Raw genomic sequence first — 27,616 nt, 5'->3', positions numbered from 1 at the left:
CTAATTAGCTTTAGCTGCTAACTCTGACTTGACCGTGCTAGCACGTGAGGAAGAAAACTTTAGTAGAAGAAAAAGGTTGAAGAAAGAAGATAGCAGCGGGAGCGGAACTAAAAGATTTTTCATTTAGACACTTCAGCTCAGAAATAAACCAGACCGTAATGAACCATTAACCATTTATTACCATATAGCTGTTACCATATGTGCAATGATATTGCATCCAAGTTTGGCGGTGTGACTCTGCTCATGTGATATTACAGATTCCTGTGCAAACATGTCACAGATCATTCCATCACAACCCCCAGAGCAGAGCATTCAATTCAATTCAATTCAATTAAAGTGTCAAATCACAAAGTTGTCTCAACACTTTACGTGTAGAGAAGAGACCCGACAATCCCACCCTGAGCAAGCAATTTGCGACAGTGGCAACGAAAAACTCCCTCTTAACTGGGAGAAAACGTCAGGCAGACCCTAGGCTCTAGGGTGGCGGCCTTCTGCCTCGACCGTGTCGGGGGAAAAGAGAGATGGAGAGACAGAGAGCATGAAACATAAACATAGTTTAACATAACATTGAACCTTCAATGCATAATTAAACAACCACAACATAGTACAATCCAAACGCAGTACAATACACAGAATCATAGAACCACAGAGTACAATACACAGAATCATAGAACCACAGTACAACACAAAATCAACCTATAGAACCACAGTACAATACACAGAATCAACCAATAACAATATGAACTAAAAGCCACAGGGAGGAGGCCGGGGAGGTGGAGGGAATTTGAAAACCTACAGCTGTACAACCGGCACTGACAGCCACGCACATAGAATGAACAGAGAACAGAGGCTGCTTAAATGAACCGCCTGAGATGCATTGTGGGTATGGGGGCGTGAGTGAGTTAGCTAGTAGCAAATGAGAATTACAAGGGGTTGAACGTATGCCTTAAAGGAGTACAACTGAATAAGCTTGTTAGCGAATGGGGGGGTACGGGGAGTATGAATGAAGTATATAACATTCTGCCTTCCGTGTCTACATGAACTAACGTTTACACTGAATTTCATTTAGACACTTCAGCTCAGAAATAAACCAGACCGTAATGAACCATTAACCATTTATTACCATATAGCTGTTACCATATGTGCAATGATATTGCATCCAAGTTTGGCGGTGTGACTCTGCTCATGTGATATTACAGATTCCTGTGCAAACATGTCACAGATCATTCCATCACAACCCCCAACACGCGCTCACTTGCAGTGAGCAAATACAGAGCCACACCTTACCTTATATGAGAATGTTTATCAGTAAAAGCATCAAATTGACGCAATTCCATTTAAATCCATTTGATATAAATGAAATATGCTACATGAATTAACTATGTGAGTGTCAGCGTTGACACATTTCCTTTAAATGCATACCGAAGATGCCCTTCACATCTAAAGCCGACATCCTGCGCCAGCAGCGACTATTAGATGCGCATTTGGCAAAACACCACTGTGTTCTGATGTTAAAGGAAATAAACTATGGACTTATGAATAACTATGTGTATAGACAGCAATGTCTAATTCCTTCTATATGATGGCAGCAATGCTAACCCTTTAGGCAAGTCCCGCTCGCCCGGACGGTGACCTGATATAGAAGGAATACACTATAGTGAATTACCCATCTAAACCTACCATCTAAACCACCATTAAGCATACGTGAGACCCAACACGACCAAAGCTTATAAATTTACCTATCTATAAGCCTACCACATTAAGGTAAACGTGAGACCAAACACGACCAAACCTTAGGTTAACCATGCCTACCAACCTAAACCACTGAAGCATATGAAGACCAGTTATACTTTAAAAGATACCATAACATCATAATACCACACTATAGCCTACGTGAGACCATGACACGACCGATGCTATAGTGTTTTACCAGTTATACTTTAAAGATACCATAACATCATAATACCACACTATAGCCTACGTGAAACCATGACACGACCGATGCTATAGTGTTTTACCAGTTATACTTTAAAGATACCATAACATCATAATACCACACTATAGCCTACGTGAGACCATAACACGACCGATGCTATAGTGTTTTACCAGTTATACTTTAAAAGATACCATAACATCATAATACCACACTATAGCCTACGTGAGACCATGACACGACCGATGCTATAGTGTTTTACCAGTTATACTTTAAAAGATACCATAACATCATAATACCACACTATAGCCTACGTGAGACCATAACACGACCGATGCTATAGTGTTTTACCTGACCCCCAACCTGCGCTCAGGCAGGAGCAATTACTTAACATGGCATCAATTATGCAACTCCTGATTTATTCCATAATTGATCATACATTTACACTCATAGCTTTTTGAGCAGAAAGAATTTCATCCGTATTTAACGGATATAACATAATAATATAGGCAGCAGATGACCAACGACCCATGGCTTTCAGTGTGAATGATGGAACCAAAGATGCTGCTGAGTTGCAGCACCAATCCGAAAGGAGTGGACAACTTGGGGCAAGTCCACATCTGAAGGCATCCTGCTTCCTGGCAGCGAACCAAGCCTTGACATGGCCCTCCCAACATCCGAACAAGGTTCATCTCCCCCAGAATTTAACCGCCGTTGAAGGTAGCGAGACATAGAAGAGAACGGACAAAAGCGGTATCAGTTCTTACAATAATTGATATTCCATTAGAATAAAGCGGTATCAGTTCTTACAATAATTGATATTCCATAAGAATAATTAACTGATTTAGAGTGCTTAAGAGGAATTGAAACATGTGACTGAAAGAGAAGACAGGAATGGAAATGTCATGCAAGGGGTTAAAGCTTTCAGTGCAAGAAATGTATTCCCCACATCTAAGAAACCCATAAGATACTGATAGAAACTGCTTCCAAATAATATCTACATTAGTTAAGATTCTTTCCTCCGCTTAGTAATTACATAACTTCTCGCAGCTAGCTGCGTTCATCAACACATGAGCCGAGTGATCCAAAGCTACTTTTGAGTCAAAACATGCATTAACTTTTCACAAAATTTCACTATCACAATCCCAACATAGAATGGAGCGATTTAAACGCCCATGTAATAAGTTCAATATAAAGCAACCATCCCAGAATACTTAAATGTCCGAGATCATTAAACGATCCATACCATTTGACATACGCCTGGATTTTATGGACGCCGTTTCCTTTAGAACATCAGTGTGAGTGGGTTACACAGATCAAGCAGTGAGCAACCGACATGGCTTTCAGTAAGCTTGAACCAGAATAAATTTAGATTTGATTAATGATGACCTGCCTCTCATGACTTCAGCAGAAGTAGCTCCAGTTATACCACCAAGGTGATCTTGAGAACTGCTCGGCAATGACCATATCGCTGCAGTAGTTATGAAGACCGGCAGCAACCCACAACCTGAACCTTCCCAGCATCCATGATGGACAGAAGTTCATGCCATCGTCAGAATTGGATCACCATAATGGGCAGTTGCTCAAGAAACATGAAACAGAAGCAGAATGAGTTTAAGCAATGAATGAATATCCCTTTACAAAGACATGTTTAAGCTAAAAGTGAAGGTAACATGCAAGTTACCCCCTAGAGATAATTACAGTTAAACAATCAACCCCATTCACAAGCTTCAATCCACAATGAATAGAAATAGCTACCATTATCTGCTCTCCTTCCAAACTACTTCCATTAACCCTTCTTACATATACTACAATCCTTACCTCACATTACCTGTTAAGCTTTTGACTTGAATAGCAGAACGGTGTAAGCTTTTGACTTGAATAGCAGTACAGTGTCAATGCTACATAATGATATACAACAGCCCAAATAACTATCACAATTTAAGAACAATGACCTTGAATACAGCTCGAATTGAAACTTGGTGGCAACCAGAGCATAATCAAGCTAAGCCTCAGCAAACTATCCATATTATTTTATTTGAACCGAATGATTCAACCTATTATAGCTACCTTTAACTTGAGCAGCTAGGCAGTATTAACAGATAAGCCTTTTATTTTAACCCCATTTAGATCTTTTGGCCCTAATGTACTCCAAGAGACCACAACAAATACAAAAATATAATACTACTACTATGAATGGTATCATGGTGGAATACAGCCGGGTGAAAGTATGTGCCATACCATCAACCAATCTTACAAATACTTCCACAATCCTTTTAATTTACAATGACCTTACATTATCTGATGAACCTTGGACTTTAAAATAGCATCAATGCTTCATTAATATAAAACACAACCAATTATACCTAATGAATCAATTAGAGCCTGTTCTGTCCTCAATAAGTGTGGAGGTAGACAAATAGACAGACAGCTAATAGCTTTTTTTTTTTTTTTTTTTTTTGTAGAATCAGTAGCTTGCACTTTAGAACTAACAGCAACCCAACCTGAACCTTCCCGGCATCCGTGATGGAAAGAAGGTCATGCCATCAAAAGCCTTGGATCACCATAATAGCAGTCAATCATGAAACGAAAAACAGAAGCAGTGTGAATTCAAGCAATGAATATCCCTTTACAATGACATGGTTAGCTAAAAGTGAAGTAACGTGCAAATTAGCTTCAGTGCACTAATGAATCCACCTGCATCTGAGAATCAGATTAACCTTTGTTTGCCCTCTAAATGGCACCCCCTGGAGGACAACCCACTACAATTGAAGCAATCGCCCCATTTCACAAGACTTCAAATCCACCATGAAGTAATTATCTATTTAAGCATCTGCAAACTAATCCACCCACATTATAGTTACCTGAACTTGAGCGTTAATTAAGTGAATAGAACAGGAATGCAGAAATAACAGCTTCACTGAGTGGATTAAATTAACTTGAATATCCCATGATAGTTGTGTACCTATTTAACATGACAGTTACACTGCCATAATGCCTGCACATGACCAGTTAAGAAAGAAAACACCCTTGCCCTTTCACCTTATTCTCACAAGGTAGCATTTGAACTGATCCCCATGATATGACTGTCAGTTGCATAGACTACAGTACCCAAGATTCATTGCTGTATTGTATGAGACTTCCTGATTACTCCCAAGGAGTAGTCACGTGACACCACCACGCCGTGTTGCCAGATTGTAAGAGAAACAAGCGGCCAAGTCTATAAAAACAAGTCGCAAAACAAATGTTTAGAATATTAAACATTTTTTGCACCATGATTACATATGAATCTGGGGTTCCTTCACATGAACACTGTTTAGTAATCATATTTGCTGTGACTTACAGAACACAATCCCAAAGTCGCTTATAATAAGCAGACATGGCAACACTGATTTGATACACATGCTGTGTTTTCCTATCCTGGCTTGAGTACATGTCTGAATTTGACGTCTTGTCTTATATTATGCCCCGTTGCAACAGATTGTCTACGACAGCCTTGATAAGTATAAACATATTATAAAAGCATTTGAGCAAGCAGTAGCAATACAACTGTTGGAAGCTCTGCTTGAAGCTTCAGAGCCAACTAGATGGCACTGCACCATTGTGGGTATTCCCAGAGTCAAGAGTGCCTCAGCAGAACAGCATTAGAACTTAGAAGCAGTACTTATTTTGGAAAAAGATTTGGCCCAAAATAGCTCCATTACTTCTATACCTTAAACCAAACAATAATAATAATAATAATAATAATAATCAAAAAATAGCCAAGTTTCATTACCTGATGAGGTAAAGGAGAGTAGCCTACATGGGAAGCAAGCCTGCTGTGTTAACTGTGCAGTGTTGAACAAACAATCAAAGCTTTTACATGGCAACAAGCATGCTATGTTAGCCTTTCCACATGGTAAAAGAGAGTAGCCTACAACCAAGCTTCTACTGTACATGGGCAGCAAGCATGCTGTATTAGCTTTGAGCTACAACAATTCCAAACTTCTACATGGCAGCAAGCATGCTATGTTAGCTTAAGCTATGAGCACAGTAGTGTTAGCAGCAATAATAGAAGAAGCATTGGCTGCTGTAGCAGTGGTAAAAGTCAGCATCATGAGCAAAATCATCTCATATAGCACCAAAATATCATAGAGCAGCACACAAGGCGTAGATAAGCAGCAGATGACAGCTCGCAGCAGCTAGCAAAATGCATTGGTTCAGCAACCAAGGGATTTGAAAATGTGAAAACCTACAGCTGTTTGAAAACCTACAGCTGTACAACCGGCACTGACAGCCACGCACATAGAATGAACAGAGAACAGAGGCTGCTTAAATGAACCGCCTGAGATGCATTGTGGGTATGGGGGCGTGAGTGAGTTAGCTAGTAGCAAATGAGAATTACAAGGGGTTGAACGTATGCCTTAAAGGAGTACAACTGAATAAGCTTGTTAGCGAATGGGGGGGTACGGGGAGTATGAATGAAGTATATAACATTCTGCCTTCCGTGTCTACATGAACTAACGTTTACACTGAATTTAACGGAGGAAAACTAGAGGTTACGAATGTAACCCCGGTTTTAGTAGGTTCAGAGTTTACTACTCACTATGGGATATCAGCGCCCTCAGGCGATGAGACAGAGCAACACACACGCTCCCGGTGCCAATACTGATTGGCTAAGGGTATGTCACGAGTCCGGAAGACCCGGGAGTATAAAGCTCCCTCGTGACGTAGGCTCTTCCTCTTAACATTCTCCTCTCTGCATGCCAAATGCGCACAGAAAGGGGTGTCTGGTGAGTAGTAAACTCCGAACCTACTAAAACCGGGGTTACATTCGTAACCTCTAGTTTTACCACGGTTCTCCGTTTACTACTCACTATGGGATTCATAAACCCCCCTTGAGGTAATGAGCCACACAACCCTGACAACCCCGCACGCCCCTCAGCTCCTAGGTCACGTCCCCCCCGGACGTGACCTAAGACCCCCAGGCCATAGGTCCACGACCTCACGGCCCCTGGGCGCCCCCCCAGCCCACCGGGCTGGGGTGCGGGATAGATAACAAGAGTAGGCCCTGACAAACTCTAGAGTCTGCCTTATTCACTAACAGGCAGACACAGTCCGCCTCATAATAATGAGGAGCAGGGCCCTATCCCCAAGACACAGCCCTGCTGGTCCCAAGGAAACCTAAAGAGGAAGTCGGAAGATACGGAGAAAAGGCCCCAAGCCTACTCCCTATCCTCCACTGACCTGGAGGCAGCAGCCACACCCAGGACAGCGTGCGCCATTGATGACGCCGCCACGTCCAGACTGTAAAAGGCCGCAAAAGTCGACGGTGACGACCAATTTGCAGCCGCACAAATCTCCTGGATCGAAGCTCCCTTGTAGAGAGCCCAGGACGTAGCCATGCCTCTAGTAGAGTGGGCCCTCAGACCCCCCGGGACAGGGACACCACTACTCACATAAGCCAGCTTAATGGCATCACGGATCCATCTAGAAAGCGTCGCTTTGGTGACCGCCTTCCTCTGAACCCCCACGCCAAAAGAGACAAAGAGTTGTGTCGATGAGCGACTGGCCGCCGTCCTCTGGCAATAGAGCTTCAAGGCTCTCACCGGGCAGAGGCAATGTAACCGCCTGTCCTCCGCCGAAGCGAAGGGAGGCGGATGAAAAGCCACCAATTCAACCGGATCTGGGGCCACCACCCCGGTCTTTGTAACGAACGCCAGGTTTGGTTTAAGCAAAACCCTCCTGTCGTTGTTCAGAAAATTCATGCACTCCGGGCTCACCGAGAGCGCATGCAAGTCACTGACCCGTTTAGCCGTGGACAGGGCCACCAAAAGAACCGTTTTTAGACTAATGACCTTCAGGTCCATAGACTCAAAAGGCTCGAACGGGTGACGGCACAGTGCCTCCAGCACCACCGTCAAATCCCAGACTGGGAACAGTGGCCTGTTGACCGGTCTAGCTCTTCTGGCGCCGTTCATAAATCGGCGCACGAAGTTATGCTGACCCACCGTCTTGCCATCGTCGAAACCTAGGTGGCAAGCCGAAATGGCAGCCAAATATACTTTCACCGTCGAGAAGGATAAACCCTGATTTAGCCTTCCCTGTAGAAAAGTAAGAATGCTGCCCACCGGGGCCTGGACAGCCACCACCACTGGTGACTGCTCCAGACACCAAGATGCGAACATATTCCATCTGACCTCGTAAGCTTCCCTTGTGGACATGGCCCTCGCACCCTGGATGGTAGCCACCACGTCAGGGGGGAAGCCACATGAATTCAAATTCGCCCTCTCACGGGCCAAACCCATAGGTCTAGGTCCTGAGGGCACTCGTGGAACAGCTCGTTCCCTCCCTGCCTCACCAGGTCTGCCCTGGGAGGGAGGGGCAGAGGCGTATCGTAAAGGAGCGGAGCTATCTCCGACCTCCACGTGCCCCATGCTGGAGCCACCAGCAACACCGACAACCCCTGGAGCCTGACCCTCTCCAAGGTGGGGAGGATCAACTCCATTGGCGGGAAGGCATAAAGCAGTTCGCTCGGCCAACTGTGTGCCAAGGCGTCCATGCCCATGGAACGGTCCCCCCTCTTCACTGAGAAGAACCGATAACACTTCGCGTTCTCTTCGGAGGCAAACAAATCGACCCGTGGGTGACCGAATCTGCGCCAGATATCCTTCGCCACTACCGGGTGGAGTGACCATTCCCCGTACCGGAGACCGCCCCTGGACAGCAAGTCCGCTCCGAAGTTCAGGAGGCCCGGTACATGAGACGCCCGTATGGACGCGAGCCGTGACTCGCACCAAAACGTTATCTTGCGTGCTAGACCATCCAACACCAGGGAGGTCAAGCCTCCCTGCTTGTTGATAAAACACATGGTTGTCGTATTGTCCGTTCTGACCGCGACATGACAACCCAAGATCTGTGCCTCGAAATGTTTCAGAGCGAGAAAAACCGCCAGCAGTTCCAGGTAGTTGATGTGAGCCGACTGCAGTGTCGGATCCCACAGTCCCCTGGTCCACCTGCCCTCGTGGACGGCACCCCACCCAGTCAAACTGGCGTCCGTGGTGATGACTTTCCACGAAATCACAGCTCCTATACTGACCCCCTGGGACAGAAAGGCTGCCAGTGACCATGGTCTGAGTGCCTCCACACACCATGGAGACACCATCACAAGCCGACGACCTGAGGTGGGTGGGATCCGAAGGGCCCTCAGCCACCTCTGAGCGGGTCTCATGTAGAGCCTGCCTAAGCGGATTAAGTGAATGGCTGAGGCCATGAGACCTACTGCTTGCATGCATTGTTTGTAAGTAACCTTCCGCCCCAGGCGGAAAGATCTCACACAAGCCAAAACGCTGTCTGTCCTCTCCTTGGATAGACGTGCCCTGAGCGTGTTCGAGTCCAGCGAGATTCCCAGGAAGGTGACCCGCTGGGACGGAACCAAAACGCTCTTCTTGACGTTGATTGTGAAACCCAGTGACGTCAGATGGGAGATGGCCACGGCCGTGTGCCGTGCCACCTCCTCCTCCGAGCCTGCGGCTATCAACCAGTCGTCGATGTAGGTCGACAGATGGATTCCCTGTCTCCGTAGTGGAGCAATGGCCGCGTTGGTACACTTCACAAACACCCGTGGGCTCAACGACATACCAAAAGGGAGAACCATGTACTCGTACACTTCCCCTTCGAAGCCGAAGCGCAGGAATTTTCTGTGCGGGGGATAAATTGGGATGTGGAAGTAAGCATCTTTCAGATCGATACTTGTCCACCAGTCGCCCTGACGCACCGTGCGTAATAACTTCACGGTCGTTAGCATTTGAAAATGAAAAACCTCCAGGAACCTGTTGAGTCCCTTCAGATTCAATATGGGTCTTACGCCCCCCCCTTTCTTTTTCACCAGAAAATATTCCGAATAGAACCCCAGACGGTTCTGATCCGGAGATAATTTCTTTATCGCGCCCTTGTCTAGAAGGGAGGCTACCTCCTCTCTTAAGGTTTTGGCCGCTTGGCCCGACGCTCGAGTGTACAATACCTTGTCTGTCATGGGCGGCTTCCTGGCAAACTGCAGTCTGTAACCCTTGTGAACGGTGCGCAGCACCCAAGGGGACGGCTTGCAAAGTTTCCATTGATCCAAGCATTGAGCGAGAGGCTTGTTGCTGGATGCTGCCGTCGTTAGTTTCACTGGTCGTGAAACCGTGACCATGGGAACCGGAGACGCTAAAACTCTGCTCAGCGGAGCTACAGCTGTGGAGCTCGCTAGAGACAAAGGAGGTCGCGTCGATCCTGACGTTCTGCGTGAAGAGATCACGTGGCCTAGTGCGGAAGTGTTCCACACTATCCCCTTGTTGCCTACAAGGTCCGCCGCCATCTTGTCTAGGCCCCTCGGCCTGACTAAAGGAAGCGACGGATCCGCCTCTACTGACGGAGGCACTCTGTTGCCCTCCAGAGGCTGGCGTGACACGGTGCACGGCAGGCTGTAAACATTGGGGTGACCCTCGGCCCGCGCCGCCATTTTGTAAACCTTCCTTTTCACAGTGGGCCTCTGGCGCCCTCTGCTGGATGGATGGTAAAAATGGAAATTTTGGCGTGACCCTTGTACATTGGCGTTTAGAATTAGCAATGGATTTAATACCTTTGTCTTGTTCATAGCATGCACAATATTCATCCCAGCAGCGCTTGGACAGTCTCCAAAGGGACTGTCCAAGCGCTGTGGGCTTATGGTTGGAGGGCATTGATACGTCGGGGCCATGAAAAGGCCAAGTCTTTTTCCCGAGGTGACCAGGGGGGCTAATCCCCCCCCACTCCATCCGTGTGGATGTGGGGGGGGCAGCCGAACAACCGGTAACACCGGGGGGCAAATGTCAAACACGCTGCCCGCGACCACGTCCTCTCCCGCCGCCGCGTCGAGTGGATCTGGGGGAAGAAGGGGGAGGGGGGGAGCGGAGGTCCTTGCGACGGACGTCGCCGACTCCCAGCGATATGGGCCCTTCCACTCTGGTGGGACGGGCTGAGGAGTTGCGGGAGCTGCCGCTGGCGCTGGATTGGCGAGGCGAGGAGAGTCTCCCCCTTAAGGCAGACCTCTCCTGGCGGGGTCTGCCAGGTTGGGGAGACCTCGGGGCCAAAAGACCTGCCGCTGCCTCTTTCCGGGCCCTCGCCGACTCCGTGGAGTCCTTCAGGTACTTTTCTGCCCCGCAGAAGAGGTTACCTGCTGTGAGTGGAAGGGCCAGCAGCTTCTTTTTTGCGTCGATTTTCTGCGACTTTTGTGAAGGTGGCGAGGTCGAGCCACCGCACCCTCTCGATGGTCGCGCAGTCGTCCAACACCCGGCCGGTCCAATTAATGGCGTGTTGGGTGCAGGAGATGGTGAGCTGGTTCAAGCGATGCAGCTCCTTCGCGTCATCGCCCCATTTTTCCTTCAGCTCCGCGAGCCGCACGGCAGAGGAGCCCTGGAGGATGGTGACGGCGTTGAGGGTCTTTGCGACCTGTCCGGCCGCGGCGTAGGTCTTTTTCAACGCCGCGGAGGATTTTCTCAATTCTTCATTGTAGAAGGACGGTGTGGCGCCCCCAAGCACCACCGTACCTGACTGCATGTCCTCCAGTCCTTCTGCCAGCACCGGGTCCATCGGAGGGACTTCGATCAGCCCCAGGTCCCTGGCGGAGATTAGGTCGATGGGGAAGGCTAGCCTTTGCGGGTCTTGATGATCCCCCCAGGAACTCATCAAGGCCGTCTTGAACCCCATTGCTTCAGGGAGCTTCTTGGACTCCACCACCCGTGTTGGTGGAGCCTCCAAGCCCTGGAAACCTACTGCAGTAGCGGTGGCGTTGCGGCTCTCCACGGGCTGCACCAAACCGCACCTGGCGATGGCCCGCTTGAACACTGCCGTTACCGGTTCGACGACCACTTCTTCGACGGTTTCGGGGTTTTCGCCTACCCCGTCGGCGCTCGCCATGGACACCTCTTGGACCTCCTGGTAAGACGCGAGGTCCAACTCGTCCTCCAGCTCCTCGAAGGCCAGTGACTCCTCGCTGTCGGCCAGCGAAGCAGCCCAGTCGTAGTGTCGACGGGGGGAGGTGGAGGCGCTGCTAGTTAGCTGCGGCGGCCATATATGCGCAGCGGCAGCGGCGGAGGGTGGCGTCAGCGTCGTCGCCGCTAGCCGCCTCATCTTCGGCGTCGGCACCGGTGGGGGTCCCATGAGTGTCTTCTCGGGCGGCACTCCTGGGGTCCCTGTGCCGGTGGCGGCGGAAGCTCCGGCTGAGTCTTCCCTGACCCAGCGGACCAGGGTCTCTACCCTGTCCAGCCGAGCGTCGAGCTGCTGGCTTGTGAAGGACGAGCACCCTTGGCACTCGTCCCTCTCGCCCTGGCGCTCCTTAGCGGTGAGCGCATGGTCGACCCCCAGGCAGTAGATACAGACGCGGTGGGGGTCGTCTGCGGCGACGAGGAGGCTACAGCTCGGTCGTCCGCAGGTCCTCGGTGGTTCCATTCCTGGTCTGGAAACACAGCGGCCTAACTTGGCTAGTAGCACCTAGCTAGCTGCTACCAGTAGCCTAGCCGCTGAATGAATGAAAAAGCTACCGGCTAATTCAAGGACCAGGAAAAGAGGAAAACTGAGAGGATAGTCAATAATACTTAAATAAGTTCCGGGAGAAAACTTAATTTTTCGCAAGGATTTTCCTGTGGGGAAATACTCTGTATTCCCGCTTTGGGTTAAGTTGTAAAATGTCTTGCTTCTTGTGTGTGAATTTCTGCGCATTCGCTTGCAGAGTGGAGAAAAGAGGAAGAGCCTACGTCACGAGGGAGCTTTATACTCCCGGGTCTTCCGGACTCGTGACATACCCTTAGCCAATCAGTATTGGCACCGGGAGCGTGTGTGTTGCTCTGTCTCATCGCCTGAGGGCGCTGATATCCCATAGTGAGTAGTAAACGGAGAACCGTGGTAAAACCCGCAGGTTGGTACAAGTACCACCGCTGTGGGCTAGAGCTGGTTTCTGTCCAGAGAAATCGAATAGTTTTTAGAATTAGTTTGTTTAGTATGTCTTAAGCCGTGTCGCATCTGCCATGCAGAGAAGCAAAAGAGGATGAGCCTACGTCACGCGAGGGGTTTTATACCCCTTCCGATCTTCAGGTGACGTGACATACCCTTATCAGCCAATGAATGGCCCGGGAGTTTATGGTATGTAGCTCTGTGCATCGCCAGGAGGCGCTGATATCCCATAGTGAGTATGTTACGGAGAATTTGAAGAGAAACCACTTGGTACATGTTAAGCTTTTCAATCATGACTTAGCATTACCCGCTCTATTGTACTCAAACATTTCACATTGCACTTGCCCCTCATGATAATCATTCAATAATCAAATCATGTGCAAAATGCAACTGTCCAAACTGCTATAAAGTGCCAAACATCAGTAACAGAGGTCCTCTCTGTTACACTACTGTAATACATGAACTGTGTGTTTTCTTATTGTCAACTGTCCATTAAACAATACACTATAATATATACATATGAATTCTAATTAAAAATAAAACGTTTCTGCTTTCACAAGTTGTACAAAAAAGAGACGTTTTGGTCAATTACAAGATTTATTTGATGATTTACACTTTACAGTAACTATACATCAACTAATCAAATAGAATGTATCACTTAAATAATGTTGATTGATTGATTGATTGATTGATGTACTTTATTTAGTAAGACATGAGAGCAACAGTACATGGAAGTACAAATTCACAATACAAGGTCTACTAAACTGGAAGACTCATAAAGCACTGAGCTTGTTTAAAATGAGATCCCCATGCACACAAATCATGATGACATATAAAAGGATAATTCCTTTTAACAGGTCGTTCATGAAAGTCCTTGCGGTCTTGTTTCCAATGAGAACCTGTGAGCAATTAGGGGTTAAGAGTCTTGCTCAGGGACAAATTTCATTTCATCTACACATATGCTGGCCTGGCCTGGAATCGTACCTGGGGCAACCAGGGGCTCGGGCTCCCTAGGCGGGCTCACTAACCACTCAGCTATGGCCGCCCCCCATAAGAGACAGACAGATATACACACTACAGTATACAGAACGTTACTGGTATATAATAAGAGTTTAAGAGTGAAAAATATGTACAAGAGAAGAAAAAAGAAAAACCACATGTTTAACTCGCAGGCAAGCTCTTTGCTAATAATAATAATAATAATACCTGGGATTTATATAGCGCTTTTCTGAATACTCAAAGACGCTTTACATAGAACTAAGAAGAGCAAAATAAAAACAAAACAAAACAAAACAACTTTAATAAGAGAATCAATCTAGAGAAAAAAAGTTAAAAAGTTAAAAAGGCTGCAGAGGGCCAGGGAATAAAACAAATTTGGATGGCAGTTGAAAAGGTGGTAGGAGATCAGGCTAGGTGGGAAAAGCAGTTCTGAAGAGGTGGGTTTTGAGGGAGGTTTTGAACACGGCAAGGGTGGGGGCGGTTTTGATGTGAGGTGGGAGTGGGTTCCAGAGGGTGGGTGCTGCAACGGAAAATGCCCTATCACCCCAGGTGTGCTTGGTTTTTTTGGTGGGGAATTTGAGGAGGTTGGCATCGCTGGATCTGAGGGAACGGGTGGGGACGTGGTTGTGAAGGAGGTCGGAGATGTATTGGGGTGCCTGGTGGTTGAGGGCTTTGTAGGTGATGATGAGGATTTTGAAGCTTATCCTGTGTTTGACCGGGAGCCAGTGGAGGTCACGGAGGACTGGTGTGATGTGGTCTCTGGAGCGGGTGTGAGTGAGCAGGCGGGCGGCTGAGTTCTGTACATATTGAAGTTTATTGAGGGTTTTGGCGGTGATACCGTGGAGGATGCTGTTGCAGTAGTCTATCCGGGATGAAATGAAGGCATGAATGAGGGTTTCGGCAGCGGAAGATGTCAGGAAGGGACGGAGACGGGCAATGTTCCGGAGGTGAAAAAAGGCTATTTTAGTGATGTTTTTTATATGAGGGAGAAATGACAGGGTGGGGTCAAAAATTACACCAAGGTTGCGGATGTGGGGGGAGGTTTTAATGAGGGAGCCGTCGATGTTGAGTGAGAAGTCCTGGGTGGAGCGGGTGAGGGAGTCGGGGCCGATGATGATTATTTCAGATTTATTGCAGTTGAGTTTTAAGAAGTTGTTTTGCATCCAGGTTTTGAGTTCTGTGAGGCATGCGGTGATGGTGGAATGGGTGGCTGTGGTGATGGTTTTGGTGGAAAGATAGATTTGTGTGTCGTCGGCGTAGCAGTGGAATTGAAGTCCGTGGTTGCGTAGTATCTGTCCGAGGGGAAGGATGTAGATGGTGAAGAGCAGGGGACCAAGCACTGAGCCCTGGGGGACTCCGTGAGTGACTGGGGCAGTGGGGGAAGTGCAGTTGTTGATTGAGATGTATTGTTGGCGGTCTGAGAGGTATGATTTCATCCAGGAGAGGGCAGTGCCGGATAAGCCGAGGGAGGAGTGGAGGCGTGATATTGCTGCTCTGTAGGAGCTTGTACTCGTAGACTGTCTTCTTATCATCCAGCCTGCTTCGAGCATCACTCTGCTGAATAATTTCCTCTAGCTTCTGTTTAACTCCTTTCACCAGTTCATCGTCTTCTGGGCTGATATTTTCTGAATTCTTCACAGATGTGTGTCCTTCGCCAACCTTTAAAATCAAAAACAATCAAACATGTAGAAAAAAAAGTTAATACATATCCATATCTGATATGATGCAAAAAGTCCTGAAGGTCAGGACTTCATGATTTTCACGATACAACAAAAGCCTGATGTTAAAATGACCCCAAACATGTTTGAAAGTGAAATATCCCTTTAAGAGGTAAAGACAATGGCAACATAGAATTGGTTTGCGCTTGTGTGTTTACTGAGACAGAACAGAGACAGAACAGAGACAGACTATACATTCTGCATCATGGTGGTATGTCTCTGCCAACCAGTTGCAGTAACAGCCTCGTTCCCAGCCTTTTCTCATCTCTGAGGAGGAAAGCCTGGTCACAACATCTCAGCAGTGGTTCTCAAAGTGGGGCCCAGACCAGCTAAATGATTGGTAACTTCAATGCCCTTGACTCTCAGAGTTCAGGGCCATTTGCTGCAAGCACTGTAACTATAACTATTGTTCACCATTGTATTTGTTATAGTTGTTAGTTAGGGAATTTTAGCAATATGTGTGGACCATCTGTGAAAAAAATTACTACCAATAGCTTTCTTCACCAATGTGTTCTTATAGGTGTCTAGAATCACCTCTCAATTAATATAAACCCAAATCCTCGTGGAAAATCCTGGAGAGCCAATCAAAGTTAAGGAGCCCAGAGGGCTTGGGTGAAAAATATGTAAGTCTAAAATGAATTTGTGAGGTGTCTAACTAGGGGTTTTCAGGGGTGCTGAATCCATTCCAACCATTATTTTTGAGTAAAAATGTCTCCCTGGCCATCTAATATTGGTATATTGGTTATTGTTAGTGTATAATCAGTGTATAATCAATGGTAGGGGATTGGGGTGTTGTTGAATTGATTCTATTCTGAAAAATAAAATAAGAAAATATTGCTAAACACTTGATAAGAGTGTACACGGGATACACTGTCTGCATGTGGGGAAGGAGCGGGAGTGTTGCATCCTGGCAAATATGTCTGGACGATTTTAAGGTACGGTAGTTTATCTACTTTTTGGCATTTATTTTCCTCTGCTGGCAAAACTTTTGATTACTGTGAATTTAGATGTCAATTTTCTCTAGCCTATTGCTTACATTGAACAACCATTAGTTAAACAATCATGACACTTGTCTTTTAGTAGACAACATGGAAGAGGATTCTGTAGCTTGTGGCTTAAGGTGCTTCATCTGTGGTGGTCCTGAGACTGAGCTCTCAAAAGTCACCCAAAAAGGCTATGCATAGATTTTGTCTTATTCTGAGAGTGTGGATGATGCAGCATTAATCAGAAGACTTCATGAGGACTGGAAAAACTGAGATGACCCCAAACTAAGATACCATTTGGAATGCAAAACTGAGCTATACAGTTGTGCAAGAAGTATATCCACTGGAATTTTTTTTTCATTGTGATGAAAGTTGCCACTTGCAGATTTCAATCCTATTCTATGTTGTGAGTGACATCATGATTTAATACAAAATTTAAACATAATCTATTCTTTAGAGCAAGATGAGCAAGACCAACGGCCAGACAGGAAGAAAAGACGCAGGGCATTGTCTGGGTCAAGTAGTTCAAGTGCTAGCTGGCACACTTGATCTACCATAATACTTGCATCCTTTGCAATGAAGGTATCAATGTTGGCACATTGAAAAGAAACCCTGGTAAGTCTTTTGTATGTAAGATTCAAATGAATTTTTATAATTGTTTTTCTTGCTCCTCATTGTAGGCTTCCACTCAAAGTCAAATAATTTAATCATGCACATACTGTATGTGGCTACCTTTTATCCAGACAGAGCTTGGCAGTTGTATCGTGCACCTGATAATGTCTACCAGGACCGACTGAAAAGGAGTTTGATGCAGAGAGGAAAGCGACGAGGTGATGACTGGGGACTTGAAGTCGCTGGTCGCCTGGTGGCAGAAGAGGCAGTATATCATATTCGATGCAGAAGAGACTTTGAGAACCCTGTTACAAAGTCTGAAGTAACATTATATGGATACACAATACAGCTGTACAATGCAACTCACATTTCTTATCCTGAGGGAAGAAATATAATTTTCAAAATCATTTATTCTGCAAGATTGATATGGGTCCAGGAATGAGGGGGACTAATAAAGGATAAGAAATGTGAGTTGTATTGTACAGCTGTATTGTGTATCCATATAATGTTACCTCAGACTTTGTAACAGGGTTCTCAAAGTCTCTTCTTCATCGAATATGATATACTGCCTCTTCTGCCACCAAATCTATAATACCAGACAGGCGACCAGCGACTTCAAGTCCCCAGTCATCACCTCGTCGCTTTGCTCTCTGCATCAAACTCCTTTTCAGTCGGTCCTGGTAGACATTATCAGGTGCACGATACAACTGCCAAGCTCTGTCTGGATAAAAGGTAGCCACATACAGTATGTGCATGATTAAATTATTTGACTTTGAGTGGAAGCCTACAATGAGGAGCAAGAAAAACAATTATAAAAATTCATTTGAATCTTACATACAAAAGACTTACCAGGGTTTCTTTCAGCAAGTATTATGGTAGATCAAGTGTGCCAGCTAGCACTTGAACTACTTGACCCAGACAATGCCCTGCGTCTTTTCTTCCTGTCTGGCCGTTGGTCTTGCTCATCTTGCTCTAAAGAATAGATTATGTTTAAAGTTTTTATTAAATCATGATGTCACTCACAACATAGAATAGGATTGAAATCTGCAAGTGGCAACTTTCATCACAATGAAAAAAAACTTCCAGTGGATATACTTCTTGCACAACTGTATAGCTCGGTTTTGCATTCCAAATGGTATCTTAGTTTGGGGTCATCTCAGTTTTTCCAGTCCTCATGAAGTCTTCTGATTAATGCTGCATCATCCACACTCTCAGAATAAGACAAAATCTATGCATAGCCTTTTTGGGTGACTTTTGAGAGCTCAGTCTCAGGACCACCACAGATGAAGCACCTTAAGCCACAAGCTACAGAATCCTCTTCCATGTTGTCTACTAAAAGACAAGTGTCATGATTGTTTAACTAATGGTTGTTCAATGTAAGCAATAGGCTAGAGAAAATTGACATCTAAATTCACAGTAATCAAAAGTTTTGCCAGCAGAGGAAATTAAATGCCAAAAAGTAGATAAACTACCGTACCTTAAAATCGTCCAGACATATTTGCCAGGATGCAACACTCCCGCTCCTTACCCACATGCAGACAGTGTATCCCGTGTACACTCTTATCAAGTGTTTAGCAATATTTTCTTATTTTATTTTTCAGAATAGAATCAATTCAACAACACCCCAATCCCCTACCATTGATTATACACTGATTATACACTAACAATAACCAATATACCAATATTAGATGGCCAGGGAGACATTTTTACTCAAAAATAATGGTTGGAATGGATTCAGCACCCCTGAAAACCCCTAGTTAGACACCTCACAAGTTCATTTTAGACTTACATATTTTTCACCCAAGCCCTCTGGGCTCCTTAACTTTGATTGGCTCTCCAGGATTTTCCACGAGGATTTGGGTTTATATTAATTGAGAGGTGATTCTAGACACCTATAAGAACACATTGGTGAAGAAAGCTATTGGTAGTAAATTTTTTCACAGATGGTCCACACATATTGCTAAAATTCCCTAACTATGTGGTGTGAACTCTGGCTTCTACTTGACTATTTTTTATGATTTATTTTGTCAGCAACTCAGGGGTCCGTGGCCTAATATATACCAGACTGGGGGTCCTTATATTTATATAAATGTATAATAATAATAATAATAAACTTTATTTGTATAGCACCTTTCATGACATGAAATGCAGCTCAAAGTGCTTTACAGAGCAAGAATACAATTACAGTTGCAACCAATTTAACAATAAAGCAAAAAATAAAATAATAAAAATCACACCCAGTGGGAAGTGGGCGGTGTGGTCACAGTGGTCATCACAGAGATGGAAGTTCACTTAAAGAAAAGTAATATTGTGGACCAACCATTGTACACCCCTAACTTAAAATATATGTGTTTTTTTTAAGTGCATAGTCCTATTTATAGGGCTATGCACATGTGTCATGTGTTTCACTAGCCAATCACAGTCCTGAATAGAGTCAGCGGTGGCCAATCACGGTGCAGGGTTAGGGGGGTACAATGGTGGCCAATCACAGCTCAGGGTTGGGGGGGTACAATGGGTGGGGGGGGGGTACAATGGTGGCCAATCACAGTGCAGCGAATGTCGATGTCCAAACCTCACTTATAGGGGCGGTTTCACCGCCCACAAATAAATAAAAGCAAAGCAAAAGCATAAAACAACATTACAATATGCAATACAGTGAGGACTTAAAATTCAACCAAAGAATCAGCTAAAAGCAAGAGTGAAGAAATAGGTCTATACATATACATATATATATTTACCCAAATGAGTCTGATGTAGCCGGTGTCTCCTGCCAGCTGCTGGACACAGAAGGGACAGGCTGCGTGAAAGCTGTCTTTCCCATGAGGCAGTTGCAGCTGACTCCAGAAGGTGGCGGTCTTCTCCGAACACACATGGCCACAGGGGACCAATGCGTGGGTGGGGGGTGCAGCATCCAGGAAAAATCCCACTTCCTGGCCCAGCTGCAGAGGCACGAAGGGGCCCCGCACCCGGCACTTGGGACACTCGCGCTCCTGGCCATCCGCTTCCACCTAGAGGGTTGTCACCATCATGACATTATAGCTGATGATTAATAGTCGTTCAAATAATTGCGAGAACATATAAACGAAAATGACCTTTTTGGCTTTGTAAACAAAAGTTTGCACAGGTAACTTACAAAGCCTATTACTAAAATATAGAAAGAAATGCCTGACAATGATCGGTAACAATGTCAAGATAAATAATGATGCATTTGTAATGATGATAATGTACTGTATTTAATAATTGCATTAAAATTATATAACAATTTGGGGAAATGTCATATCTACAAGCTCATAACACGTCCCAATGCGACGCCTTGTGAGCCTTTAGATAGGACATTTTCACACATTTTAAACAGATGGATTCATATGGATCAGGATTCTAACGATGCAAAATAATTGTGATTATCTCAAATAATTAGCGATCAGATTATTATGTAATAATTGCCTCAGGCCTAACTTTCACCTCATCCTCGCTGCTTCCATGCACATGACCGCACTGGAGGTAGGCCCAGGGCTGCTTCTCGCCTTCGTTGAAGACCACCGGGCACCAGGGCCGCCCGGCGTTCAGCCCCTGGCACAGGGCCTCCATGGTCGGCGTGCGCGCCAGGCCCTCGGCCGTGCGCCACAGGAGGGTCACGCCACACAGGTCGATCAGCGAGCCGTCCACCAGTTCGATAGACTCACCGTCCACCTGGGCGGAAACATGAGAAGATATTAAAGATTTGGTTGATTTTGTTTTGACAAGAATGCATCTATATCAGTGGCGCAGCCAGAACACTTGTATAGGCTGGGCCTGAGCAGGAGCGGGTGGGCACGCATGCATGCGCGTGCATGTGTCCCCGACCTGTGCGCACGCGAAAATGTGGGCGTTTTTTTGTTACTTTATTTCGGTTTTAGGGTTAGGGTTACGTTAGGGTTATGTTATTTAATTCATATTTTTGCCTGATTTTACCAATTTTTTTTATCAAAAAATGTATTATAAAAAAAATAAAAAAATACATTTTTAGCTACATCGATTGGGTGGGCCAGTTTCCTATGTGGGTGGGCCACTGTTGCGCAAATCAGCGAGCAGAGCAACACTTTTATTGTTATGTGATCTTCTACCAGGGTCATGTGTGCATTTATGTAAGAGAATAAAGTCTGCACACTGGGTCATGCTCCAAAGCAGACTTTATTGCGAACTTTATTCTCTCTGGATTCTGACCTTTTAGTGAGTGGATGTGCATGCTTTATTGTTTGTTTCTGTATTTATGTATGAAACAAAGGCAGCAATTGTGGTGCACTAAATCGTGTGACCCTCTGATTTCCGTAGCATGTTTCGTACAATAATGTACACTGCCAACTATTAGTCTGGATTTATTTAGTTTTAATCATTTGTCTGTGCACGTGTACACTGGTTGTTGTGAGCATGTACATGTATATAGTCCTCACCATCTTCCCCTGTTGCTGAGCCCAACGGGTCGCCCGGAGGGTGTAGGCGTCGCCGCAGACGGAGATCTCCCTCCACAGGCCGGGCTTAGAGTCCTGATTGAAGCCATGGAGCGGGCGCGTCACCAGCACGCCGTTGGTGGTCAGTCCGTTCATCTGACCATCATCAGGCATCTTCCATTTAATTGCATCCTCCTATGGGGGGAGGGAGACAGTGGTGGAAGAAGATTGTTTTACTTAAAATAAAAGCTGCAATACCACAATATACATTCTGTTATTCTGTTACAAGTAAAAGTCCTGTATTCAAAATGTTGTATTGGCATCAAAATACGTGTACTGTACTTACAGTACCAGAGTAAAAGTACTGAACTTTTTTTTTAAAGTAGCAGATCTAAAAGCTCATTTTTTTTACCATTATTTATCCAGGGTATGTATGCTGAGCATGAGTGTTCTTTTTCAGCAACGCCCTGCACAGTCACACAGACACAATTGTGTATAAGACATTTCATCTGACATTTCATAACCTACACCCAGGAAGATGGTCTTGAAGGAGTTGAAGCCGGCGGCGTAGATGTGCGCGGCGTAGGGAGGGCTCCTCTGGCAGATGATGTGGCAGGCGAATTGCGAGACTCGGCTGTCCGTCACCACAAAGTCAATGGGTCTCTGCCTGGACCGCCCGATCTGTTATAGACAAACACACAAGGGGTTGTCACTCACAGCTTGTCTTATTTGTTTGAATTGTTTTTACATTGTATTAACCAATTTCAGCCTAGTGTCCTTACTTTAAGTAAACATGAACATAAAAAAACATTAAAACTAAAATAGCAGATCTGCTCACAAGCTCTAAATCTAAATCAAAGTCTAAATCTCCAAATGGAAGAGTAGGGAGTCCACCTTCAACCACTGCAGATGAACTAATATTGTATTAACATACTCTACCATACAGATTGTTAAAATCATGTCAAATAAGTTGAGGATTGCAGCTTTAAAGTGTGTCTTTATGTAAAAAGAAAAGTGTTATGTAAAAAAAGATTAAAGCTCTATATTCAGATGCTAATCAATGCTATATACAATGCTATGTACACTATCTGTTCAGTAATAGGTTTCTCCCCATCTCTCCACCTTTTTAGAGAGCAGAAATACATTTTAAGGTCACCAATTTCAGGTATTCAGGAGAGAGAACCCCACAATCACCATTCATGAGCTTCAATTTTTATGTTCCAATTCCAATTTTGTCTGCTCATTCTTTGGTGAAAATGTTTTTTTTTTCTGTTTGCTGAAGAGCTGTAGAGTCAGGGAGACCCCTCTTATTGAACAAACACTACAACTATCAGAATATAGCATGCCTTTTCAGATTAGAGCATGTTTATTTTAATGACCAATCAATCGATTGTGTTCCACCTTGGATCAGTGGTATGTTTTGGCAATTATTTGGGGGCCCACTTGCAAAACATCATGTATGCATTATGGATCCTACATACCTGAAACATGTCCGTATTTGTGTCAGGAGCGTATTCCACCACGACCGCGTTCCCTTTGGAGAGAATGTAGGCTATGCTGTGCTGGTCCTTCATGCAGATAGCCTATGAAACACAGAGAAGTTCACTGTTAGAAACCTCCAGTTCTGGACAAAGTACTCAACCTCTGTACTTGAGTCAAAGCATAGATTACTCAACTACAAGTGGAAGATGCTTTGTCAAATTTGTACGTTAAAGTACTAGAATACTTGCTTTTAAAAATACTAATCTTTTTTGTGCATGCTTTGAAAAACCCCAAATGGAAGTATTCAAAAGAACAAATTACAAATGTCTTTTTAATATCATGGCAATGCTGACATTTTCCAAAACAAAACAAAAAATATTTTCCAGAAATATAAAAGTCAATAAAAGAGAACATAGTAGATCTACAAGCTCACAAGGTGTCACATCACGACACGCTGTGTGCTTATAGATCTGCTATTTTCAATATATTTGATATAGGACTGCAGTGGTTAATGTACAGTAGTAGTGGAGTGGATTGGATTTAGCAGTGGATTGCAGACAGCGGCGGAAAGTATCCACATGCATTAGTATTTAAATTTTTTACACTATTATTTCGTAATCAGAAATAATCCAAATTCTTAGAAAATGGCGATCTACAAGCAAGATCTAAAAGCTTCAACGAGCTTGTGAGCTTTTTGAATATCTGAAGCTTAAGTATTTAAGCAATATAAGGGATAATTGACGCCGCACCTGTCATCCTGTCGAGAAATAACAGCCGACAGGATGATTAAACAGTCAATTATTCCGCTTATTACACGGCTACTTAATAAATGAATTAATAAATTGACCCAAAAGTAACAACAAAACACAGTATTTCCTTGCTTAGGGTAATGAAAGTATTCCATTAGTGTTGCGCTGGGCGGACACGTCGCCTCGGAAAACAAGGAAGTGATGATCAAATAGAATATATTTTTGGTTACTGCATTGTGTATTTCTCGCTTCAAATGTTTTCAAAAACATTCTTGAGAGCAATGTTTAGTTGTAAATGACATGGTGTGTTTGTGTTTACATGGCTGTCTTGTTGGATACGGCACAAAATCAAGTAGTGCAGATTGATATGAGCAGGTGCTCTGAGTCTTTGATTAGACAGTGGTCTGTTATTTAATAGTAACAATACCACACACTGTGGTATTGTTACTTTTACTCAAGTCCCAATTCTGAGTACTTACAGTAGCTGCCTGTGGATCGCAGCCCACGTGTACAGTGCTTGGTTTCACACCGTTGGCCTTGGGTCTCTGGCACAAAGCGAAGGGGCTTTTGGTCCTGGCCTCGTCCCCGTTGGGCAGGACGCCATTGTACCTGTGAAGAGAAGATGAAACAGTGGTGGGAACACTGTGGTTAATAAAGCAAGCTTGCTACAAGCTTCATTTTTGTTCAGATCTTTAGTAACGTGTGGACAGTGCAGTAATATGTAGCTTCATTTATATAGAAATGCTTTACTCACGAGTTTATGTTATGTGTAACATAATCAGTTATATTTGTGATAAGCCACTAAAGCCTTGCTCATACTGTAGAAAGATTCTGTCTTTTACTTTTATTACAAGCCTGCGCGGCTACGTCTGCCAACAGTTCCACAAGTCCCCCTTTGTTTATTTTCTCTGACAACACTTCTTCTTTCATACGATTTTGCACACTTTTAACCACTTATACCCTAGTTAACCGGGGTCCCCCAGGGCTCTATATCAGGTCCACTAGACTAGTATTTCCCTCCACACAAAATCTCTTCATCAAAAAAATACCTGATCTATAAGCTTTAGGCAAAATCACAAAGTGACAACAGAGATGCCATTTCTTGTATGTTAATCTCTCTCTAGACAGATTCACAGCTCCGCAGCTCAAATGCAAAAGTGAAAAACAGCAGAGGGCGCTTTTTTTCCTTTTTTTTTTACCTGGGTTATCAGATTGCTTGTATGTAAACCAAACAAGTAAATACTAATCCTTGCCTCTTGCCCTTGAACTACCTATCTGGCTCTACACTACACAATTCCTATTGTACGGGTGGCAACCTGACATGTCCAACTCCAAAACCATTATGTTTCAGTAAATATTTCAAATATTGTACAAAATAGCAAAAACAGCCGATCAACAAGCTCACATTGCGTCACAGTGCAAGACCTTGTGAGCTTAGTCTCTATGTCACTATTTGTCCGCCTAACAGCAATGAATGTAAAACCAACACTGTCAGTGGAAAACATAATTACTGCATTTCTTCAAGGTGTGTGTGTGTGTGTGTGTGTGTGTGTGTGTGTGTGTGTGTGTGTGTGTGTGTGTGTGTGTGTGTGTGCTGTACGGCCGAGTCAAACTTTGATCAAAGCAACACCACAATTGTCACCCGCAACCAGTAGCATGATTTGAGGAAGTTCACTTTTAGTTTTATTCTATTCAAAACTTAGTTTGAAGCCCATAATGGACAAAATAAGAATCTCATAGCTTCATTAAGGTGAGGTTATTCTTTTCTTTTTACTCTTTCTTTTTTTAAATATATTCTTTTGTTTTCTTTATTGCTTTCCAATATGGCTGCTGTGCATAGAGCCTATCTGATGAATATTAATAAATGAATGTTTCATACCCCAGGACAATGAGTTCCCCATATTTGACTGGGCCTTTGATGGAGGCCGGTGAGGAGGAGATCTTTTCTTGGCACTGCCCCATTGGTGCTTCCTTCAGAAGGAGGGCGGTGCAGGGCTCTCCGATAGCGAAACAATCCTCTGTCACCTGCTTCAAAGTCTAGTGCTTGTTGCTGTCCTTTACGCCCCACTTAACCTGCAGACATCACGAGAAAAACACATGTGAGTTTTCATTCCAAAATGAGACATTCTCCCTTTAATGGCTTAAGCCCTGCAGGCTATTAACTTGAGTGTACGGCGAAAATAGCCAATTTTCACGCCCACAACGTCCCGAAGCTTGTGAGCTTGTAAATTTAAATATCTCTGGACATTTTGGACATTTATTAAATGCTATGAACATTTTTGAACATTTCCCTCTACAATGACATGCCCAAAATAGGGACACCACGTTTAAAGTGGTTAAAGAGTCACTTCTACAAAAGTCTAATGTATAGGTTGAAGTAATATCCAACTGTAGATAATATTGCAGTTATTGTTATTCAATGATTGTTACTTAAATAATCATAAATAATAAACAACATTTTAAATTGCATAATTATTCTGGACACTTGTAATATCTTGTATATAAAAAAATAAGAGGCAGAACAAGCAAATGCAGACAGATACTTATCTGTTGGTTTAACTGGAAGTAGCCTACTCAGATTTTAGTAGCCTACTCAGTAAAAGTAGCAAAACCACAATGTAGAAATACTCTGTTACAAATAAAAGTCTGTAGTCAAAATTGTACTTAGTACAAACGTATTGGCATCAAAATATACTTTTTTCAAAAGTTTTAACAATTGGTCAAAATCTTTCAAAAGTAGCAGGTCTACATTGTGAGGCATTGTGAGCTTGACGATCTGTAATACTAATAATACATCTTAGTCTTCAAATTAACTTTTAAATAAAGTTTTCAAATAGTTGTAGTGGAGTAAAAAGTACAATATTGTAATATAAAGAAAACAATTCACTTAAAATGTAAAAAGGAAAACCAAGACAATTCACCTTACTTACTTGACTTATCTTGAGTAGGATATCCAACAACAGCTGGGTAGAAGAAAAACTAACAGCTTCTCAAAAGTATGTTTTGTAGTAATTATAACAGCTCATCCATTCGGTCAAGTCCTCAAGCCTCAATGTATGAACTGAGGTTCATGATATGCTATTTATACTGTATGTGCTGCTCTGTCTTTCTCTTTGATTCAATCATTCACAGTTCTTTGACATACGGCCTTATCAAAAACCTTTTCAGCTGAGACAGTCATTTACAGTTCTCTGACAATCAGCTTGATCAAAGGGTTCTCTGTCTTTCTCTCTCTCTCTCTATTCAAATCAAATCAATTCAAAGGGCTTTATTGGCATGAGAAAACATACATTTATATTGCCAAAGCAAAAGTGGAACAAAACTATTACAAAAAACTATGTAGGTACAATTAAATGGGAATAAAGAAATGTGTAAACAGATCTGTGTTACATTGCACCTGTCTTACAAAACCATACAAATTCTGCATTTGCTGGAAAAGGTTATACATCCACGAGAAAAAGTTATCTGCGGAAAAACTTTTGAAAGAAATGGCATCATTATTTCAATGTTTTGCATTCACTTCACTTTGTATAAAACCTTTTGTACACATAGCAGCAACGTTTTTCGTAATACATATAACAGTAGTTGTTCTGTTTGTATTTACAGTATTTTCTATATACTGAGATCACTCGGTGCAGACAGTGCAGACATACACGTATTCCATTAGACATCCTTCTCCTGTCACAACAGCTCACACGTCTCGCTGCTGTGTTTGCACATTTTTTTTTGTCATCAAACTGTTGAAAGTGTCTCTGATGTCTTG

At 44.0% G+C, this 27,616-nt stretch overlaps 1 protein-coding gene across 1 annotated transcript; it reads right to left on the bottom strand.

Moving 5' to 3' along the window:
- On the bottom strand, positions 1-25,815 carry LOC308100641 (E3 ubiquitin-protein ligase pellino homolog 1-like; the record flags this gene model as incomplete). Its single annotated transcript, XM_080449706.1, has 9 exons — positions 1-37; positions 11,757-11,869; positions 19,934-20,203; positions 20,652-20,885; positions 21,626-21,817; positions 22,151-22,303; positions 23,104-23,205; positions 24,333-24,462; positions 25,733-25,815. The coding sequence occupies 9 exons, from the start codon at positions 25,813-25,815 to the stop codon at positions 1-3; spliced, it is 1,314 nt and encodes a 437-aa protein (XP_080305832.1).
- Positions 25,816-27,616: the final 1,801 nt, after the last annotated feature.

Source organism: Gymnoscopelus braueri (genome assembly GCF_963280865.1).
Source record: "Gymnoscopelus braueri genome assembly, chromosome: 14".
Lineage (NCBI taxonomy): Eukaryota > Metazoa > Chordata > Actinopteri > Myctophiformes > Myctophidae > Gymnoscopelus > Gymnoscopelus braueri.
Note: the sequence above shows the minus strand (reverse complement) of the source record. Positions and strands in the feature narration are given on the sequence as shown.